This window comes from Martes martes, assembly GCF_963455335.1.
Source record: "Martes martes genome assembly, chromosome: 3".
Lineage (NCBI taxonomy): Eukaryota > Metazoa > Chordata > Mammalia > Carnivora > Mustelidae > Martes > Martes martes.
In genome coordinates, this window is record NC_137890.1 from 154,101,210 (window position 1) to 154,123,089 (window position 21,880).

The following is a 21,880-nucleotide window of genomic DNA, read 5'->3' on the forward strand; positions in this document are numbered from 1 at the left end:
TGGCCCCTCATCACCTTCACGGTGAGGTCTCTGTGCTCCTGCCACACCTCTCCTTCAATAATGACATGTGTTCTCTGGATGTCTTCTCCTCTACCTGCAATAAACTGATAAAACACTGCACTGTGCCTTTACCGCAGTGACAGGTTAGGTAATTTGTGGACACAATGGATTTTTTTTTTTTTTTTTGCTTTTGCTTTTCTGGAAGGCCAGAAGGGAAGACGTGTGCAGGATGAACCCCAGGACTGTAGGCACTTGCTGAATAAACACGCTTTTCCCGGCCATTCCAGCCACAGGCCTGACATGTGCCCACAGTCCTGAGGAGCCACCTTTGCATGGGAAAGGGCCCACTGAAATCATAGATTATTACAGCTTTTCATTTTAGAACGGACCTGAAGGGTCTCCATTGCCTTAACTTATAAAATGTGCTGCACAGAGACGGCACTTCAGGCTTCGTGAAAGGATGTGTTCCCACAAGGCTTACTTCAAATTCTCACTTTATTGCAACTTAGGAGGATTTAGGTCAAAACCTTCAAATCACAATATTTTGACTACTGTATGTGTATTAACCAGTACATGGAGTTCTTTCGAACTCCCAAAGTAGGTTCTTTCAATTCTCAAACATGTGCACAGGAACACAGTGGCCTTAACTTGTAAGGTCCGGAAGGCCTAAGGCAGAAGACTGTCACAGGAGAGACGGCTGCGGGTGTCCCTTATGGTCACACACACACTCGACCTTGTGCCCCAGCTCTGTTATTAATCAGTACCACGTTACAGGCTGAATTACGTGCCCCTCAAATCCAGATGCTGGAGCCCTCACTCCCAGTGTGACCATACTTGGAGACAGGGCCTGTAAAGAAGTAATTAAGGTGAACTGAGGTCAGAAGGGCAGGGCCCTCCTCCAAGATGACTGGTGGTGGGGAAGAGAGGAACAGACGCCAGGACCCATTCCACCGAGAAGCCATGTAAGGGCTGAGTGGGAAGGCAGCCACACCAAGCCAGGGGGAGTCCTCATCGGAAACTGCTCCTGCTAACGCCTTGAGCCTAGACTTCCAGTCTCTAGAAACCAGTGTTGCTGAAGGCCCTGGTCTGCGATTCTGTTAGGGCAGCTCTTGCCGATGGATGTGCTGTGTGACGCTGGGCAAGCTACCTTTTCCTTGAACCCTCCCTTCCTCATCTGCTAAATGGGAGACAGTCTCTGGGCGCATAAACAGGAAGTGTTGGCAACTGCTGATACTCTGAGGGATTGTAATTACCCCTAGGGGATAAAGCAGCAGGAGGGAAGAAACCCTCGGATTAGGGAGAACAGTGGCCAAGGGCTGCTCTCCAAAGGAAAGGCTGCTCTGGTCCTCAGAAACACTGCCCTGCAGGCGCTGTCACTTGGGGTGGGGGAGCCCTGAGCTCTAGACTGTCCTCAGTCTCATACCCCCAAACTGCCACGTTGTGGAGAAATGGCACGGCGCCCCTCGCCGCCCCCGCCCCGCCCCCGGCTGACTCTGGGAAACCAACAACCCTCCCGACACCCCCTCAAGGCCGGCCAGACCCTTTGGCCACGGGACACCCCACCCTTTCCAGGCTGCCCTCCTCACACCCTCTTTCAGCACCAGTCCTTCCCACCACTCTTCTCATTCTGTCCCCCTTCTGCCTCGGACAGCCGCCTCAGTCTGTCCCCCACCTCCACTTCCCTCTCCCTGCTCACCCCACACCTTTCCAGCTCAGGAGAATATACCGTTCCTCAGCTCCTGGGGCTCCCAGGATCCCTGCCACACAGCTCCATTCCAACATTTGTCCCCCCCAGTCCTGGAGGACACAAGGTGGGGTCTGGGTCCTGGCTAGCTCATAGACTCTTCTGAGCTCTAGCAGGGTACCCAGAGCACTTCTGTGCAGGAAGAGCACATGACCGTTCCAAGCTGATCGTGTCTGATAGGAAATAACACCCGGGAAAAAAACCATCTTGATTCATCTGGACAAAAATAAACTCTGGTGATTCATGCCAGTGCTGGCTTTGGGGAACTTTCCTCTATTTGTGCATCAGCTTGCGCTGCTGAGCTCGTGGGGAATTGGGCTTCACCATCACTGCTGAACTTTTCAAGAAAATAAACAACATTTTGCTGAAATGAATCACTTAGTCAGTTATTATCCCAGCTCCTGGATTATGGATCCACAGAGGACACATCATGTCTGCACGGCAGTTTACCGTGTACCAAGCACCTGAGTGCACACACCGCTCTGTGTCACCGCCCTGCAGCCCCGGGGACCAAGGGGAGTCGCATTTTAAATTAATTCGCAGATTTATATTTAAATGATGGGTTCTGTATTTCAGTTAACATAATCTTTTTAGGCATTTTTGTTTAGACCACCCTGTCGTCCACCCATGCAGCCAAAGGGGTCTGGGGGTGGCGGGGTGTGTGTCCTCTTTCGTCCAAGATGGACAGCGGTCAATTCCTACCCAGGCATCCAGAGAGTCTGAGTGGTTTTTCCAATGACAGTCTGATATTTGAGGAGTCAAATTAAAAGCATGTGATGCACCCACCTGACCCATTAAATTAATAATTGTAATTGGCTGAGTCTGTCGTGAACCAGGCCAGATGCAACACTCTCAGGGAGTTGTTCACCCAAGTGAGGTAAATTAGCTTTCAGGGCACTGGGGTCCACGTTAGTAAATTATCTGCTTCTGGGGAACTAAATGGGCCCCCGATGCCCGGGCAGAGCTGATTTGCCACATGGGTGAACAGCGGATTCTCAGGGCCGCCTCTCGCTCACCTTGGTCCCTCTGTGGTCAGGCCTGACAGGAGCCGCCGTGCTGACGCCTTGCAGACACCACGCACATGGCGGGATGGACCTGGGTGGCTTCTGCTGCGCTCCCGGGAGGAAGAGTGGGGCCACTCTCTCTCTCTCTTCCAAACCCCCCAGAAGTTTCAGCCCACTCTTCAATTCTGCTTCCTGCACAAGAGCACTGGCCGGCAGCTGACCGACCAACTGTGACCGGTGTCAAACTTGGAGATGTTAAAGTAAGCGTCATTAGGTGGCTTTTATTCTGCCAGCGCCACACAATCCACCCCCTCAGGCCGATCCCAGGTACCAGACAACATGGGTCAGTGGCGCAGCAGGCTGGCCAAAAGGATTAACTCCAGAGGTGCCTTTCACTTAATTGACAATTGCTTCTTTCTACTCAGCTGAGAATCAAAACCGCGCACGGCTTCAAACGGTTCCTAGGCCTGGTGGTGGAGTGCTACCGGAAAGTTCCATGCAGGTTGCCCCTTCCACTGAGAGCTTGGGGAGGATTTCCTGGTGGCTTCAGGTGGCTGTTGAAAAGTGCTCTCCTCCCGAGGAGACCATGATATCCAGCTTCAAGGTCAAAATTAAGACTTAAAGTCAGGTGTTTGGAGGACATTTCATGGCTTTGATGTATCCCTGGGGCACCCATCCCAAACCTGTGTTGACCTCGGCCTGCGGCGCTACCTCGCACACCCACACACCGGGAAAGTGCTCAGCTGGACACACAGTGCGAGGACCAATGGCCTGGCAACTCCTGTGTGAGCAGGACAGCGGCTGCCAGGCACAGGCTGCCCACACATGCCTCTCTGCCTGCCTCTCCTCAAAGTCCACAGAGACCAGTTTCTCTCAAAATATCCAGTTGATGAAACAGATTTAAAACACACACACACACACACAACTTCTGAAAGCAGGAAGTAGATGTTTTGCCCATAAATCTCTAAAAGTTCATGTTGAGGCCTGATGGCACTTGGAGCTTGAAAACGCAAACCAGCAGGCAAGGGATCCCGAGAGATGACTGAGACAGGCCCAAGGGGGCCCGCCTGAGGGGTCTGCACTGACGGACAGGGGTCTCTGCCGCAGACTGACCTTAAGGGTGCCCATCCACCTCCAGAGCCTCTCGTTCCTGACCAGCCCCAGGAGGCCCACCGCCCCCCCCAGGGCCACGGCGCACGCGCGAAGGTGGGTAATGCTGGGTAGACACCGCTGGCCTGTCTCAAGGGGGAACACCAGACTCCCACATGGAAGTATGATGAAGCAAAAACACTGTTTCTTACTCTCTTTCACTCTTCAAAGTCCTGCAGGAGACAACATACTCTCTCCAAGTATTTAGTGAGCAGCTCGCATGTTTGCCTCACCAAGTGAAACATGTATTCTCAATGACGGAAGCGTGATAAGACAAGCCAACCAAGATTTCAAAGATTCAAAAACACCCCAGTGCTTGTTAGGAAGCGGGAGGCGAGGTGAGGCCATCAGGTCTGTTTCTGCAGTGTGAGCGCGGCAGGGGCGGGAGGAGGCCGGGCTCTGGCCGGGAGTCTGCCGGGAAGGGGAGAGGCCAGGGCTGAGGCTGTGTATCCGTACTATAATATAGAGATTAAAAAATGCCAAAGGGAAAGAAAGAAAGGAGAGCACACAGCTGCCGTCCCCCAAACAGACCTCCCATCTGCCACCCACGATTTGCATGTCACCTTCTCCGGGCTCATTTGTACTTCATTAACTGCCATTGACTTAACAAGATTTATGCAAATGACACCATAGGAGCTCCCTAACTCCCACTGCAATCAAGTGATTATGTATGTACAACTCTCCACAGCAATGAAAAATTAATACGTGACAAGCCCACTCGCCGCTGAGCTGGGCCTCTGGCTTTTTATTTTTCTTGCTTTGCTTTTTAATTTTTATTCGAACAGACCTTATCTTATTAGTTAAAAAAAAAAAAAAGAAGGAAAAATAGAACCCTCTGACCCAATTCTCCTCTAAGGTCCCAGAAAGGACAAAAAAAGAAATGGGTGCAGGTCCGAAAAATGAAGTTATTTTGCAGAAAATCAGTCATACTCTTGATGAGGAATCTTTAACTGGGGGGAAAGGGGAAGAGATGAAACCCTTGTCTAGCATGCTCCAGCTAGCTCCCACACTGGGGGAAGAGGCCTCTGTTCTCAAAATGAACGAGCTGCAGAATGTGAGCAAAGTGTGGTTAAAATAATCCACTGGAACACATTCAATCTGGACAAATGTGAGTCTAGTGGCAGAGCGTGGTGAAGACCACCTTACTCGTACCCTAAACCAGCTGCTACAAGATTCCTATGTGGAGTGGGAAGAAAGAGTCTGCGATGATCAAAAATACTGACTAGTCCTAAACCCGTCACCATCACCAGCCCCATGGGGTCACTGAGATTCCAGGACGGTTTCTTTGCTGTGGGGTGACTGGCCTAGGAGCCGGGATATGGGGCTCCCATGCCCAGACCAAGTCTTGAACATGGCTGTGTGGCAAGGCCAAGGGCCTGCACTGGGGAGAAGGGTGGGGTAGCAAATGAAACCATGGCAGGGCAAAGGAAGACCTTCCACGCCTGGAGCATGTGAGCGTGGTGGCGTGGTCCCCAGACAAACGTGGGGACTGTCTTGGAAGTTTCTTCTACATAGGTGGAAGGTATCTGTCTGAGGTCAGGGCTCACCTGTTTTACTTAAAACACGTAACTTTGCTTTCTGAGCTTTCCGAAGGCTTTCCCCCAACCAGCCGTGGAGAAAGCACAGACAATGGGGCGAGGGGCTGGCGTCTGGATCCTGGCTCCATCACTTCCCTAAGTGGCCTGGTCGGGAGTGCTCACCCTGCCCGGGGTTTCATTTAAAGCAAGGATAGTACACCCACAACTGTGGCGGTGTAGGGGGTTCAAGGGGACGCTATATGAGCACTTAACCAGTATTAAGGACTCATCTAACTGTTCGTTCCCTCGATAAGAGGTCTGGCGAACATCTAGAAAGAACATGCCAGCCCCTGGCTCCTTCCTCTGCAGTCCTGCTCATTTCCGCTGGCTGAAGTCACTGTGCGGGAAGGGTTAGGAATTCAGATGGTCTCTAATGATCTCGGATCCTTTACAAACACAGCACACACAGGCATGTGAGATAAATCTGTAGGACCGGCTATAAACCCACATCAGTCCCTGTGACCCAAAGACAGGCTCCAACAAAGGTGCCCTGAGCATGACTAACTGGAAAATCCAGTTTTGCTGGAATTTTAAAAAATTCTCTTTGGAATCTCCATATCCCGGTGTTTCAAGGGGCTCTGATTATCATCCAGGGCCCATTTCACAGATGAGGAATCTGAGGCCTGGAAGGTTCTACCACAGGGGGACTCTGATCTGACAGGTGTGTACTTCTAGGAAGGAGCTGCCCTGGGCAGCCATGAGGGACAAGGATCTGAGCACGCTCTTGAACCATGACTCATCAGGAAATCAGACCATGATTTAGATTTCGACGACATTATTTAGAACATTCACAACTGAAAGGCTTCCAAAGACTGGATAATACTCATTTTACGCTTGGTGGTCAACTCCAATTGGCACACAGATTGAAAACCTAGTCTGTACGGCGGGCCCCCTCTGCAGATGAGCAGGGTACAAATTGAGTGAAGGTTCCAATTACGCCAGGGGCCTGCCCAGCCCGTGTGGAGGGTGGCACCCCCCAATAGACAAGAAGCGTGAATCAAGGAAATGGTCGAGAGTTAAGTTTTAATATTCCCCAAAGGAAAAGTCCCAGGACCCATTTTTTGAATGAGAGAAAAGGAGTTAAATGATATGAAAAGGAGTTTCATAATTCTACGTGGAACAGAATCAACAGAAAAATCACACATTAAAATCACCTCCCGTAGAGAGCTCAATGTCTAAATAAAAGCATACAAAGAAAAGAATAAGCAACGACGTGTGTGGACCTTGACAGTAACAAAACCATTTTAGAGCGTGAAGACACTGCCCGCCAGCAAAGGGGAGGGAAGAGGATTTTTCTCAATGGCGCCTGGAGCCTGACTACACATTTGTAGCCTGGGAACAGAATGTTTCCAGAGTCCCTGCTCAGGCCCTATCCGACCTGTTCCCACCCGTCTACGCTGAGGATGCCTGGCCCCCAGCTAACACGGCCTTCCTGCTTGTTTCAGAAGGTGAAGTTGTATTTGTGCACTGACTTCCGCACTCTGGAGGGGTGGCCGGAGCCAACCGGAGCTGCAGAAGGGCATAGGAAATGGGGTGCCCGCGGAAGAGGCTGGCAAAGAGCAATCCCCCAGAGGAACAAAGTGGTTACAGCCATGTTCATAAGAGGAAGAGCTATTCTCCTGCCTGCAGATTTTTTTTTCCCCTCTCTCAAGCAGAATGCACTCTAAATCAATTGGACTTCTTTCACAAAGTAAAAGATGCTATTACCAGGAGCCACAGTGCTGGGTCGAAGTCTTTATTTTTATTTTCTCTGGAACTATAATAGCAAAATATGTCACATGAATTTCCATTTTACTTGAGACATAAAGTAATTTGGTACCCGGTTTCTGGGCTAATGAAAACCTATTCCAGGCTAGCGACATAGGCCAAAACAAATGCTTGAATTCAAGTCCTGTTGTGTAATGAGGAAGTTTAATTAAGGCCCCACATTACAGCTGTAAATGTTCCTTTATATAATAAGGTCTAAATGAAACTGAACCTAATCAAAGTTACAATTCCTTCATTAGCAAATTACAAACAAGAGCGCGCAGCTGACACACCGGCTATGATTATCACAACTAATTGCCTCGTTGTTACAAACCAGCCTGAAACAGTGTTCAGATGTCCGTCTGCGAGAGCAAATTAGGGCCACATCGGGCTATTCCTGTGATCACAAGGGGCTCTTGTACGGCGATCTGATTTACCCCTGTCGACTGGCGGCCCGCGGCCCAATCAAAGCCGAGCTACAAAGGCAGCCTTTGAAGCCAGCTCAGCCTCGAAACACACTCCATATGCAGCGGGCAGACTGCACTTCATTAGATCTGTTGTCACATTTTCCCTCTTCTTATTCTAATGATCCTATTTTAATACACACAGGAACCTCTTCTAATTGATGTCAAGTGAGTGACTTCTACATTCATCAACAGAACACATCAAACAAACCTTGGCGCACGAGCCGGCATCATAGCAAGGAGAGCCGAGGTGTGTCTCCAGCTCCAGGAAGGGAAAAAAGGGGGAAGCGGCGTACCTGTTTAATTGGGATGGCTCGACCGCTCCCGATGCTGTCCGCGCGGCTCTCCAGGCCTTTTTTCTCTTTGTCTGGGTCACTCCCTTTCCGAGACTGCAAAGCAAAAATAAAGTTAGCATCTGGGTAAGGGCTGTGGCTCGCGGATCTGCAGGCCTGCCCTTCCCCGGACGGTTTCTTCGCTCCCGCACCCAGAAGCCATGGACAACGCAGGCGCAAGCACACACACGCCCAAGAAGCAGGCTGTTGAGTATTTCGCTTCCACCAACCCATCATTTTACAGAGAATTCTCCAAACTTTGCCCCTTACTTTTCCTCCACAAAATTCTCTTTTAATTCTTTTTTACAGAGCTCAAAATTCAATCAGTAGAAACCAATGGACCGTATAGGAAAGTAACGCCCAACAGGAAAGTGCTTTCTGGGGCTGCAGCTAATGCAGCTGAGGAGAAAAGGCCTCTTTGCGGCTTGTTGGGGGAACCTACCACATGAACGTGTATGTTGAGTTAATGTCTGAAGGAGGATTTTGAAATTCTACGAACGACGGAGTGGAGCAATTTAATAGTGCACTCTTCATTCATATCAAGGTGCCGTGAACTTTTATTTTTTTTTTTTTAACTGCTTCTGGACGGTTAGAAAGCAGCAAAGTCCAACTAGTGTTACCACCACACCACAAAAAATAACAAAGGGGAAACAAAGTTGAAGACCTCTTTTTTGACAACACATCAGTACTTGGGGAAAAATGAGTAGCTCTGTCTAAGTTTGCAGAACCGTCTCCTGGGCGGCATTGTTGACACTGTGTGACCTGCTTGGGAGTGGGCAGGTGGCCCCGTGCCGCTCAGGGAAGCCACAACCCTGAGCGCAGGCGACTTCGGGAAGTGGAAGGAGCACCACAGCTCAGTCTCCATCTCTGGATGGCATGAGGAAGTGTGAGCACAATGATTTTCTGACAGATTTATTTTATTATGAGAGAAAGATCTGAAACTCGTCCTCCTTAATAACTGTGCTGACAAGTGACAACTTCACTCCATTACTTTTCAATGGGAACATTACTCACGCAATATTGAAAATGGAGAAATATTTTCACGTGCTTTTCAAATCTGAGATGATATATGAAATGAACAGACTTCGTGGTGTCCGGTGCTGCAGCGAAGAGCTAATGAAATCCAGCTTCAAAGGGGTGTGAGAGCAGCCAGTTATTTTTTCTAATATTAAAAGGGGCAGTGTCACCGGGTGTGAGAAAACTCCCTAGGATGTAAACTCAGATGTGGCACTTTGAAGAGCAAGTGTGCTCATTAGGAAACAGGCCTCTTTGATGACTGTGGAAGCCGACATTTACTGAACACCTACTATGTGCTAGGCACTGTGTGCTTTTTTTCTTTAAGGTGGTAGAAAAGCCTGGAATGAAGTAACAGGAAGTGAAAAAGCAACAAACTGAAAGTTGCAGAAAAACGTAAGGCGGAGTTTGTCCATTTGGGCTGGGAGGAAATAGGAAATACTGATTCCTTGTCATGAATTTCAGCTACAGGCTAGGGGCTCACTCTTCTCTTTAATTAATTCTTTAATTAGTAATGTTCAGTTAGAGCTATGAAATGGCCCTCAAGTCTCCTTTTGCTGTGCACTTGAGGTTCCCATTTGTAAAAGAAGATTCAAAGCTCCTGATGATAATATTAAAAAAAAAATTTTTTTTTTAAATCAACAGAGCTCATTAATGGGACTCCGGGAGTTTGATGAATTCCAAATTTCCAAATTTGAAAATCCACCTTCATTATTCTCTGTTAACCAGAATAATTAACAAAACAAACATAAAAAAAATTAACATCTTCCTCAAGGCAGCACATCTGCCCCCCCCTAGTCCCTCTGTGCTCCAAGCCGGATGCCCGGATTCCAGGGGAGCAGGCTGCCAGAGAACCCATCTCTGTCCGATCACACACGCTGCTGTGAATGACCCCGGAAATTAGGAAGACTTCACCACCAAAGTGGTACAGAGATTCCCGATGACTCTAAGGCTCTGACCAGCTGCTGGGCAGAAGGGTCTGCTGCAGCCCCGCCCCACGATTACTCCCCCCGCCCCAAGCTGCGTGGCTGCCAAAGCAACGGGCACCCAACAACTGTGCCGAGACGGATCCCTGGGCGCACAAGCATCTGCAGGGAGCTCTCCCGAGTCTGCTGCTGGCCCAGAGATTGCGTGGCCACAGCACACGCTTCTGCTCGCATTGAAACGGCTCCGTGAAATCCTCCCGTATAAAGAGGTTCTGGGCTCCAGCTGCGCGTATCACAAGTGACAGTGTGCAGGGACCAGCCAGACACGCACAAGTGGAAGCTAAGAAGGGTCGACCATGCTCGGCACAGGGGTCAGCGGCGAGCCCGTGGAGAGACCGTCACCCTCGCCAGCTCCGAATGTGAAGAAAGAAAGGCTAAAGATAGTCTCGTCATCACCTCCTTCTTTGCACAAATATTTACCTTTCCTCATGTGACGCAAGAAGCCATGGAGGGACAACCCATCAACTACCTGCGTCCAGGGACAGGAAGCAATGTTGCCAGGAGCCCGCGCTATCACACAGAAGCCTGCTTTCCCCCTTCAACCCAGTGAGCCTTTGACTAGGACACACTGTGACAAGACCCACGCTCCCCTCCACAGCAGACAAAACACACACGCTGCTGTTTGCACCATCAACTTCGCTGCCCCGTTTTTATAGTGGGTTTCTAGGGATCTTTTCACAGTGTGCTTCCTGGGTATGCTGGGCACCGTTTACTGGTGTCAGTGGGCAGGATGGGGAGCTTTTAGAAGGATCAGGTGAGGACACTGTTATTTTAAAGTATGAAAAGCAGCAAGGCAGTGCCGGTGATGGACATGTACTAGAGCGAGTTTCAGATGTGCAGATGGATGATAAACACCAAATTCAAGATGATGCTGATCCTCCAGCAGGGAGCTGGGCAGGCGTATATCTAGGAGGCACATCTGCAAGGCTTCAACTTTTACCCAAGATGTGCCATTTCTTAGTCATGGCAGGCGCGGCAAAATGTGTGCGTTTGATGAGCCCCATGTAAGTATGTGCCTATGTTTTTTATTCCTGCCTCTGCATAAAAATATTTTCTAATAAAACATTTTAACCACATGTACATTAGGACAACTAAATTAATTGTCCTAAGAACCCACTTTGGTTTTGGTTACAAAACCAAAAACGGAATGGACATAGCCTTTTAAAATTTTTCTCAAAACAATGATTTTTTTCAAAGAAATGAGCAAAATAAGATATAACTAAGCTTTTGATTAATTCCTACTACAAATATAACAATTTGCTACTAGGGGAGCAATCTGAAGTTTACTGTAATTTGTTAAGAGTGCATATGATTTTTGTCTAAAAACGTGTGTATATGCAAATAAACATCTGGGACTGCAAAATGTGAGCCCAGAGTGGTACATTACAGGTCTACTTTATAAAATTTATAAGCGTGGTATTTGAAAAATGATGTGTGTACTACTTAATTAACTCTGGCCTCTTTATGATGGTCTAATAAATAAGGTGGCTAGCGCTCCTTCATCTGGGTGGTACAGCCGCAGTCTACATGGAATTTTACTCACTAAGATTGTTCAGCCGAGGGCACATGTGTCCTCCTACTAGATGCTTTTGAATAAATACACGTTTCCCCAATTTAAGCCAATAATTACCAACAACTGCCAAGGATGAAGAGTCTATGAATTTTACATATTTAAGAGTAGGTGCAAACTGGTAATAACAAGAATTTAGTTTCTTAATTGCTACAATTTCAAAACTAATTTGCCTCTTCTCATTCCTTGAATGACACTGACATCTAGTGGAGTTCCTATTTCTAAGATCTTGAACTTAAAAATACCCACAAGTCACCATCACTACCACCACCGTTTTGTTCAACATCAACACTTGGGTCATGCCCTGGGATTTTAACCTTTTTCCTTAAATGCCATGGTATAAATCCACTGCAGTGTTTGCTTCCTTCATAACCCCAAATTTCTATTCCCTTTAAGAACTGCTGTACGGCTGGACTCAATTTCTAAAATGGTTTACTCTCCAGCTGTTTTCCAACATTGAAAGGGAAAGAGAGTAAGGAGTGATCATGTACAGGTTTACAGGGAGGCTTTTCCACTATTAGACACATTAATTATGACATAATTAATGGAGATTTTCAGTAACTGTAAGGATGAGTTTTTACTGTCTCCGCACCTGCCCAGCCCAGTCTGGGCTGCTGGAGGCCCTGGCCTCTTCTTGGATGTCTGCGCACTGCATGCACACTCGTGCTTGGCCTGGAGAAGGAGGGGAAGGCCTTATGCCTCACTTCTGTTCTCCTCCGGCCCCTCCTTCTTCTCCAAAAACACTTTGTCTTGAATGTGGGTTGACTCTGGCAAGAAATATTCCTGACAGACAGGAAAACCAGTCTCCGCAGACAGTAGTGGGGAAGGAAATATTTATTAACAGAGTTCTTAATATTTTTGATTCTTCCTGGCTTAAAGTTTCTCCTTTGTATGCAACCTGGGTTGTCATGGTTACCTAGTGGGCAGGGTCCATGATAATGTTTTCTGGCACATTCCAATTCCAGAGGCACTCTTTAAAGAGTAGGAATGGGTATATGCTACAGCTGTCTTTCCAAACAGCCCTATTTTTAAAGAGACTTCCTGGCTTCTCACCTCTTCCTTAGAATGGAAACCAAAGCTGATGACCAGTACACGCAGCCCCTGGAAAGTGTGGTGAGCCTACATGTTCTTTCTTCCCCGGCCTGGGTGTTGCCAAGTGCTGCCAGTGTTGGGCGCACTGGGAACTGCTGTTAATTCTTGGTGTGTGAAACATTTCACAAGAAAGCCTCTTATATCACAGAGGAGTTTATAACCAAATCACGCATTCCCCTGCATCTTGTAGAAGGCTGAACACCTCCCTCCCAGTGGGTCACACAGTCCTACTACTGCTTTTGCTTATTAGCACTGTCATAATTCTTTTCACAGCTGCAAGGGTGGAGACACAAAATTGAAATCCATGCCACTAAGACCCCTCACCCCACGGGAGATTCTTCCAGCAGCACTACTCGCAGAGAATGCTGCCATTCCCGGCCCAGGGAGGCTAAGCAGGGACCCTAGGAGGCTGGGGTCTGGGTCTGGTCTGTCTGCTCCTTACTCTGCACCCACAGCAACAGCGTCCATCAGAACCGACGTGGCAGAGGGCAGGCAGCAAAGGAAAGGGGACGGTCTGTCGGCAGCAGATCTTGGCAATTACAACTCTCCAATAGGAAGACTGCCTCAAACATGGTAGGAAAGGCATGGGTGTCTACCAGGCTTGGCAGCCGCATGCAACATCAGAAATGCTGTTTCTGAATAAGGCAACAGGTCAGCTGAGGCTCCCAGTCACCCCTGCAGAGCTCCCCTTAGTTCAAGACAGGAAATCCTGGACTCATCTGCATCTAAGTCAGTGGTAATCACCCAAAAGGAGAAGTCCAATGGTTTAAAACAGGGCACCACATGACTCTGTGCTGTACTACTGACCTGGGCTTGTACGATACTTAGCAGCCACCTCAGGTGCTACCCATGACTCTACCTGGTTCCCAGTTTTAACAACTAAGAATTTCTCCAGAAACTGCCAGGTGTCCCCAGGGAGCAAAAGCACTGGTTGAAAGGATATACTTGTGATGCACACGCCTGATCTCGGGAGGGAAAACGTTCTTCTGAGGTCAAACGACTCCAGTCACAGGCCAGCAGTTCTGCCTGCAGCTCTGGGCTCAGCTGCGGAGCCTCTCATGATTGATTGGTTATGTCTGCTGAGTGCATGGGAAGGGATGTAGTGGGAGTGCTTTTGCCTCCTCGCTAGTTTAGGGGTTTTCTCTGTGTCCCCATTGCCCAAGGGAGCTTTTAAAAACTGCACATGCCTGGGGCCCACCTACAGATTCTGAGTTCATAAACCTAAGCCCACGGAGATGATCCTCAGGCTTACAATGCTCCACAAATGACTCTGAGGAAAAGTCCAGTGGAGAGCCTCCTGTCGAGGAGCCTCTGAGAAACACTGAAGCCTCCTGGTGACGAAGCCACCCCCACCTCCCCACCCCGTGATAAATCCTCAGAAGCCCCAGCCCGAGAAGGAGGGGTTCCATACACCGAAGTTGCTGATGCATCCCACAGGGAAGGTTAGAGGCCCACGTCTGGGGATTCTGGTGCAGTTTTGTCATCTCATACCCAGAGTGACAAGTCTGTCCCTAGAGACCGGGACAACCACGAGATAATAAATACCTTCGTACAGCCCCTCACTCTTCATTTTGACACATGTATCTGAACTCCTTGCACACAGAGAAATTCACGTTTTCCTCAGTGCCCAAACCCTTGCTTCTTGTAATTTTGTTAGACCTCCAAAGAAATCAGTGGTAGTCTTGTTAACTGAGTCTGGATTCTACAAGTAACACTAAACCATCCAGCAACTAATTGATGCATAGTGATTGAAGTTCTTCACTCAAGCTTCTGGGGCAGACACTCACGGTGAAGAGATTGGAGCGGCGCTTGGACTGCTTCCGGACAGGTGTTGGTGTGTTGGCAGTGGGAGGGACATCGATTCGAAGTTCCTTCTGGCTGGTGCTTGGCGTCGACGGGACGGAGGAGGAGTAGTCGCTTAAGCTCCCGCCTCCATTACTTGTCTGAAACAATGGAAAATGAAGGTTTTACTAATGACATGCTCCAGGAACCTAATGTCACCACCTTTGCAGGGTCGTACGCCACAAGTTAGCAAGTTACACTGAAGAGAGGCCTGCATGACAGGTGGGGTAGCTTCTCTGACTCAGCTAGTTGTTTAGCATCGAGTAGAACATGGCCTCATTGTAGACTATACCAATCATCTCATAAAGTACTTTTTCCTTAGAAAAGTGACTTGAGAAAGAGAGGTCTCTGTTATTTGATTCGAAAATGGGAAGGGGGATTAAAATGTAAAATTATGTTCTATTTCCTCTGAAAGATGCAGGGATTGGCTGAACTAAATGGGCCCTAAGACTCCATGGCTCTAGACCAGATGCAGAAAAAGTGCTCTTTGTCTTGACAGAACCCAATGCACACTCTGAAAATCTGAATACTTTCAAAGACATTTAAAGATTCACAGAAAATGAGATGCCTACAGTGGAGACATCCACATCCTTGAGTCTACCTTCATAGGCCCCTACTGTAAATCCATCACTTACTGACTTCCCCAGGGAAAATGGAAGTGGCATACCAAACCCACTCACTGTAGCCTTTTAAAAAAGTCCAAATATAACGCCTGCCCAAGAAATATTAGTTAAAAACACACACAGGCAAACCAAGTCAATGGTTTCCTTAGCAGATTATGGGTTTGGTTCTTCAAAGTGAAAATTACTTTGTTTGCTTCCAAATAATTAATTTTTTTAAAAGATTTTATTTATTTATTTGACAGAGATCACAAGTAGGCAGAGGCAGGCATAGAGAAAGGGGAGGAAGCAGGCTCCCCACGGAGCAGAGAGCCTGACGCAGGGCTTGATCCCAGGACTCTGGGATCATGACCTGAGCTGAAGGCAGAGGCTTTAGCCCACTGAGCCACCCAGGCGCCCCCCAAGTAACTGATTTGCCAGAATGTTACTCTGGAAAGATGTAACCTAAGGGAGATGGTAATTATAGTTGAGGTGTGCTACCAAATTTAAGCATATGGTGAGATTAGCCACTGAGGTTTACCCGCAATTGTTCAACCCATGAGCAGGCCAGAACCAGGACCAACGCAGGGTAATTTAAATCAAAAGCAAAAAGCGCAACGCACACCTGGAGCCTCTGCCCAAACCAGCATGCCTCACAACACAGGCAGCATGAAGATGGAAACACTGAAGAATGATTCCCATAAAATCCACTTGGCCACAGCAGTTTCTCAAGGAAATGTGCAGTCAATTACCAACATGCTGTTATTTATAAAGTGGAAAAGGAAAAAAAAAAAGAAATCCAGCTCAGAACTGGCTAACAGTACCCTTGGGACTGGCCCACTCCCCGGTTCTGCTGTGCCTTTCCACCCCACGTACCTGGCTTATGTGCACAGCGGACACCTGTGCCGAACAGACGGATGAGTGGCTGGGGGAGTTGGGCAGCGACTTGCAGGGCCCGATGGACAGCTGCTGCTTCTTCCTCGTGGCCACAATCTTCTGGGCAACTAGTGGATGGGAGACAAAAGGAATTCATGTGAGGCTGGTTTCCAAATACAGGGAATGTGGCAGAGACCACCAGCTGTCCCCCACGATCCACTACTTCCTTCCTCTGCAGTAACAGAGCTCCCACCTCTGGGCTGGGCACAGGACCACTAGAATAAAGATAGCATTTCCCAGAGCCTCCTCCTCCTTGTTCTCCTGCAACCTGGCTAAGTGCAGCCACATAGGCAAGCGCTGGCCAGGGGGATGACCGTCGAGAGGGCTCATGCGGCAGCTTCCAGGAATTTTCCTTGAGAGGACTGCCCTTGGCTCATTTTTTCCTTCCACCTTTTCCCTTCTTGCTGCTGAAAATGTACAGATGTAAGCTGTAGCCTCTGCAGCCGTATTAGGGACAGAAGCCACACGTAGTGGGGCACAAGACAGAAAGAGCTGGCCCTCCGGCTCCAGCCTCGGCAGCCCTGCCTAGACCACCTAAGCAGCCTTGACCATCAAACAAAACAATCAAAAATACACACCTGTCCTGTTCAAATTATTCTAATGTTATGATTTTTTTTCCTGTTACTTGCAGCAAAAATAATCCTAAATGAGACAAGGTAACTTAACTAACCTCTCCCCCTTGAAAATCAAAAATCTATTTTTTGCATAGCCTAAAGAATCACTCTTAACTTTATAAGCTACTGCATAGAATTATAGCCAAGGACATGTAATTATATCAAAGACTTTATTTAAATACATTACTACACACATTGGAAGTTTATCTTAATCAATACAAATCTAAATTCAACCAGCCATAACTTCTCTTGGCAAATGGGCTCGCTGATAAAGCATGCTGCCTTTAATTGGAAAGGAAGTCCACAATAAGAAAACTCTTCCCACACCAATAGGTGTCACTGCAGAAGAACTGCAGCTTTTGTTTGAATAGATGTGTGTCTTTGGGGACAAGCTGTAATGAAGTTCAATGGTGTTCAATCCTTGTCTCAGTCCCGAGAGCTGCTATTTTTAAAGATGCCTGTGCCAAGGAACACACCGTCATCCCCAGCGACAGGCTGTTAACACTAAAGAGGCACACACAGTATCCATAGTTCCTTTTCCAAATGAACAAAATTTTAATAGGGAACTGGTTTGTCCACAGCTTATGGCTTTCCTATAAATGAATGATCGTGTAAATATGATGAAGCGAAAATGCAGGGTGTAAAAAATGGCTCTCAGAGATGAAGCAGCAGCTTCATTAGTTACATCCCGCCTCCAATGGGCCTCTTATCCCGAAAGGATGATATCAATTAATTTATCTTCCCGCAGTGTATTGATCACAAGCTTCATCAGCTAATCATGTTTAAATTACAGAGGAATATCGCAGCATTCTGTCATTTCAAAACCATTGGCGTATCGATCTGGGGTCTTTGAAGACGTATATCAGAACATTTTAAAAATCATTATGTGAACTCAGAAATAAAATCTAAGCTCAGCTTCCAAAAGCTGCACAACATGGGTCATGCAGGTGAAGTGAATTCCAAAGACCAAAAGTCACAACTGTCAGGGTGACTGCCAATGTACTTCTTTTTTTTTCTGAGGAGGTAGCGAAAGGGGGTTTTGATGAGCAGTGCAGGGGCATTTTTGTTTTACTCCCAGCCTCAGAGCCGCTATTCCACAGGATGACCACGCAGGCTAGAATCTTCAAGCTTGCAGAGAACACACAGAGCCCGAACGGAATGCAGCTAGGCTGTCCAGAGAGCTCTCTAAGTGTTTTCTACATGAAGGGAAGATCTGAGAAACTTTCCAGGACAAGCCAAATGTGTTATAAAATCCTCATTTTGGGGTGCCTGGATGGCTCAGTCGGCTAAGTGTCTGCTTTTGACTCAGGTCATGATCTCAGGGTCCTAGGATCAAGCCCTGCATCAGGCTCTTTGCTCAGCGGGGAGCCTGCTCCCCCCTCTCTCTCTGCCTGCCTCTCTGCCTACGTGAGATCTCTCTGTGTCAAATAAATAAAATCTTTTAAAAAATAAAATAAAATCCTCATTTTATGAAACTCCAAGTGCAAATGAGCATTCCGTTCCACCTCTTCTGGTTGGAGGCTGGAGGGAGTGAGCTCATGGCCAAAAAGAACGTTTTTACACCGAGGCTTCTCCCCAAGCGATAGACAGCTGTACGAAGCATGTGGTGCCTGTTAAGTACTAAAATTCTTCTAATTGTTCTACCACATTATTTACATACACCAAAGTGACAACTTCTGTAGCATCTTATTTTTACTTTACTAGAACTTTTATTCATATTCATTCCATTTTCCCATCTCCCCCATAACTTTTGTCTTCCTGCCTCGATAAACAATTGGCAAAAGGAAATGATTTATAGATATTGTGTTCTAAAATATATAGACTGCTAGGCTCTGTGCTGGGCATGGAGTCTGCTTAAGATGCTCTCCCTCTCCCTCTGCCACTCACCCTGGTCACATTCCCTCTCTCAAATAAAAGATATAAATAATCTTCAAAACAAATGAACAAAAAAATTAGACTGCTTTAGAGCCGTAGGATAACCCATAAAAGTTGGGGAAAACTTAATGATGAGCAATGAAAGCATGTGACTCAAGAATAAGAATAGAAAGACAGGAAGGAGAAGGCAAAGTGACTATCTAGGAATGTGTGGCCATCCTCCCCGCCAGAGTGAAAACCAGTGTCTCCCCTCCAGTTAAGTGCCACCGCTGCTACTTGCTGAATGCCCCAACAACGTGACCTGAGAGGTGGAGTCTCTGTGTACCTCACTTCAACACCTTCCAAGGTGAATTGTTCAGGTGTGCAAAGGCTAGTGTGACCACTGTCTGCTGAGATACTGCCATGGTCCATGCTAAAGCAAGTGAACTTATAGGAGCCAGACCCAGGGTAGCTAGGATGGAGGGAGGGAGGGAAGGAAAGGAGAAAGAGATGGAAGAAGGGAGGGAAGGAGGAAGGGAGGGAGGGAGGGAGGGATGGAGGGATGGAGGGAGAGAGGGATGGACAGATAGTGGGACAGATGGATGAGTCTCCCTCCCCAACAAGTCACAGGCAGTGGGATGCCAGAGGGAGGAACTGTTCTCCTGAGCTACAATCATTAACTACTCATGATGTTTACAACACTGGAATGTTAACAGACTTAAAACATCAGTATTACCCCAGATTATAGGAGCTGGGCAGTTTTTAACTATCAAGTTTTTGTCTACATTTGCTCATTCAACAAGTGAAGCATCTTACATGTCTTTTTTTTTTTTTTTTAAAGATTATTTCTTTATTTGACAGAGATCACAAGTAGGCAGAGAGGCAGGCAGAAAGAGAGGGGGAAGCAGACTCCCTGCGGAGCAGAGAGCCCAATACGGGGCTCGATCCCAGCACCCTGGGATCATGACCTGAGCCGAAGGCAGAGGCTTTAACCCACTGAGCCACCCAGGAGCCCCTCTTACATGTCTTAAATAAATACATGGATGTGAATAAATGAATAACACAAACACAATCACTTGAGCTAAGAATCTGGAATCATTATCATCGGGAGGTGCTGTTTTCTCAGTTTTGGTGACATGAACTATACCGAAGTCTTAAATGCTGTCATCACCATATACGGAAATGTTTGCTCTTCTACCCAACACTGCTAACCAATTTCATTAGTGTCCATATATTTTGTACTAATGCTCCATGCTGTTTTAAAAGGCACTTCCTCCATAATTGGGAAATTTTATTTGGATAACAGATAAAAGATCTATCTATAATCAGGGCATAAGGGACTTCTAGGCGGCTGGTGGTGGCCCCTACTTGATGTAAGTGATGACTCTGAGATGATTTTTTAAACCACACTCAATTATACTTTCATATACTTATTTACATCCTTTCATTAAAAAGAAGTTTATTATTTACTTATTTATTTTTAAAGATCTTATTTATTTATTTGACAGAGAGAAAAGAAGACAGTGAGAGAGGGAACACAAATGGGAATGAGAGAGGGAGAAGCAGGCTTCCCACTGAGCAGGAAGACTGACGCGGGGGCTCAATCCTAGGACCCTGGGATCATGACCTGAGCCAAAGGCAGATGCTTAAAATCTGAGCCCCCCAGGTATCCCTAAAAAGAAGTTTATTCAAAAACTTCAGCAACAAGGGAAGTGAGTTGTACATTTCCTTGCTCCACAAACAAGATTTCCTACTGTAAACAGCCCCCTTTAATTAGTGATAAAAATAAGATTCTCTGATCATTCCCAAATAAGACTTCATTAAACCCTGGCGTGATGCCCAATTTCTGCTCTGACCTTATTTTTTAAATCATTTGCACTGAACAAGGGAAAGAACACGTCTGGTTACAGTGGGAGTCAGGCCTGCCTCTCCTGCCTCCCCCGGGTCTGCACCCTCCTTGTTGTTGTGGCTTACATCTGGGCCACACAGTCCCATCTAGTAAGTCACTTCACCCGCACAGCTCCCAGTGCCACAGACGAGGTCGACAGAGCAGACATGGCACTGGGGGCAGAAGTAGGATTCAAGTGCCATCAGTGTTGCTCTGCCACGGGGGCAACAATGTCACGTGGCAACAGAACAGATTTCCCCACCAGCCTCCCCATAAGATTCTACCTCTTCCAGAACAGAGACTATGTATCCTTTTTGCTTTGTACCCTCACTTTCTCCATGATCTTCACATTCTATCTGGGTAACAGGTAAGAGAGGCAGCTTGGTGACTGGCGCCCAGGAGATGCTCAGCCAACACTGGTACCGTCCATCTGTTGGCCAACCTCCGTTTCCAGTCAGCCCTCTACCAGCAGGGGACTCTCTGGACTGTTCCTCTGTTCTCCTGACCACTGCAACCTGACTCCATCTCCACCCCCTGGGTGGAGCCTGCCACTGCCAAGGCCACTGGTGACTGACTAGAGGCCACCATCTCACTTGACCTCTGGGCAGCATTTGGCATGGTTGATGGTTCCCTCCTTTCCTGATTCATTTGTGCTTCCCTGACACTGACTTCCAGTTGCCTCCTCTAGCCAAAACGTCTGGTGCTCAGTCTCCTGCACTGGCTCTTTATGTCTGGGTGCTTCCAAACAGCCCTCCTCAGCTTCCCTTTACCTCCGTGCCCTCCACCTAGGCAGTCTCCTCCACCTCGACGCCAATGGCTCCCAGATCTATAGGACAGCCTTGCTCTGAACCCTTCTGCATTCCAGAACCACATACCTCCCCTGGGATGTACTTCAGAGTCTATGTGGTCCAAGTGAGCCTCAACCTCCTGCCACCTAACTCCATGACGGGACACCCCCCACCCCCAACAGCGATGGACACAGGGGATATAGGTGACTGATCCTATGACCAGAATCTCAAATTTCTCTGCATGGCCACTGCCTTGGTCCAAGACCTCACCCTCCGTGGCTGGTTCCTGAACTGGCTTCCAAAGCAGTCCTGTCCACCACAGCCCCCAAAGCCCATTCCGCTGCAGGCCAGTTCCCCCACAGCGCCATTCTGTTCACAGTTCTTTCGCGGCTCCCAGCAGACACACATCACACCTGCAGCTCCACAGTGAAACGGACCATCCACTCCTAGAATCTCCTTCCACAAAGAGACTCCCACCGCCCAAGCACTCCTGGCCTCTTTACCAGCGCCCCCATAAAGGCACCGGACCACACGGGGAGACCTGTCCTGCAACAGGCTGTCCCTTCTCAACCCTGCAGTGGGACCCTGCATGCTCGGAGCTCTGGGGGCAGGGGGCGGGGAGGGGGCAGCGCACTGCCTAGAACCTGGGAGCGAGGCTGTCTGACTCTGGTTTCCGAAGGG

At 47.9% G+C, this 21,880-nt stretch overlaps 1 protein-coding gene across 5 annotated transcripts in view; it reads right to left on the reverse strand.

The window, feature by feature from the left end:
- Nucleotides 1–21,880, reverse strand: part of AGAP1 (ArfGAP with GTPase domain, ankyrin repeat and PH domain 1) — a gene marked incomplete at its 5' end in the record, with an annotated part of 507,381 nt that overhangs the window by 244,149 nt on the left and 241,352 nt on the right. For all 5 annotated transcript variants that reach the window (XM_080798886.1, XM_080798889.1, XM_080798885.1 and 2 more), the window contains 3 exons: nucleotides 7,981–8,073; nucleotides 14,466–14,621; nucleotides 15,996–16,123. In XM_080798886.1, the coding sequence (XP_080655012.1) occupies nucleotides 7,981–8,073; nucleotides 14,466–14,621; nucleotides 15,996–16,123 (377 nt within the window). The remainder of the gene's footprint in view (nucleotides 1–7,980; nucleotides 8,074–14,465; nucleotides 14,622–15,995; nucleotides 16,124–21,880) is intronic.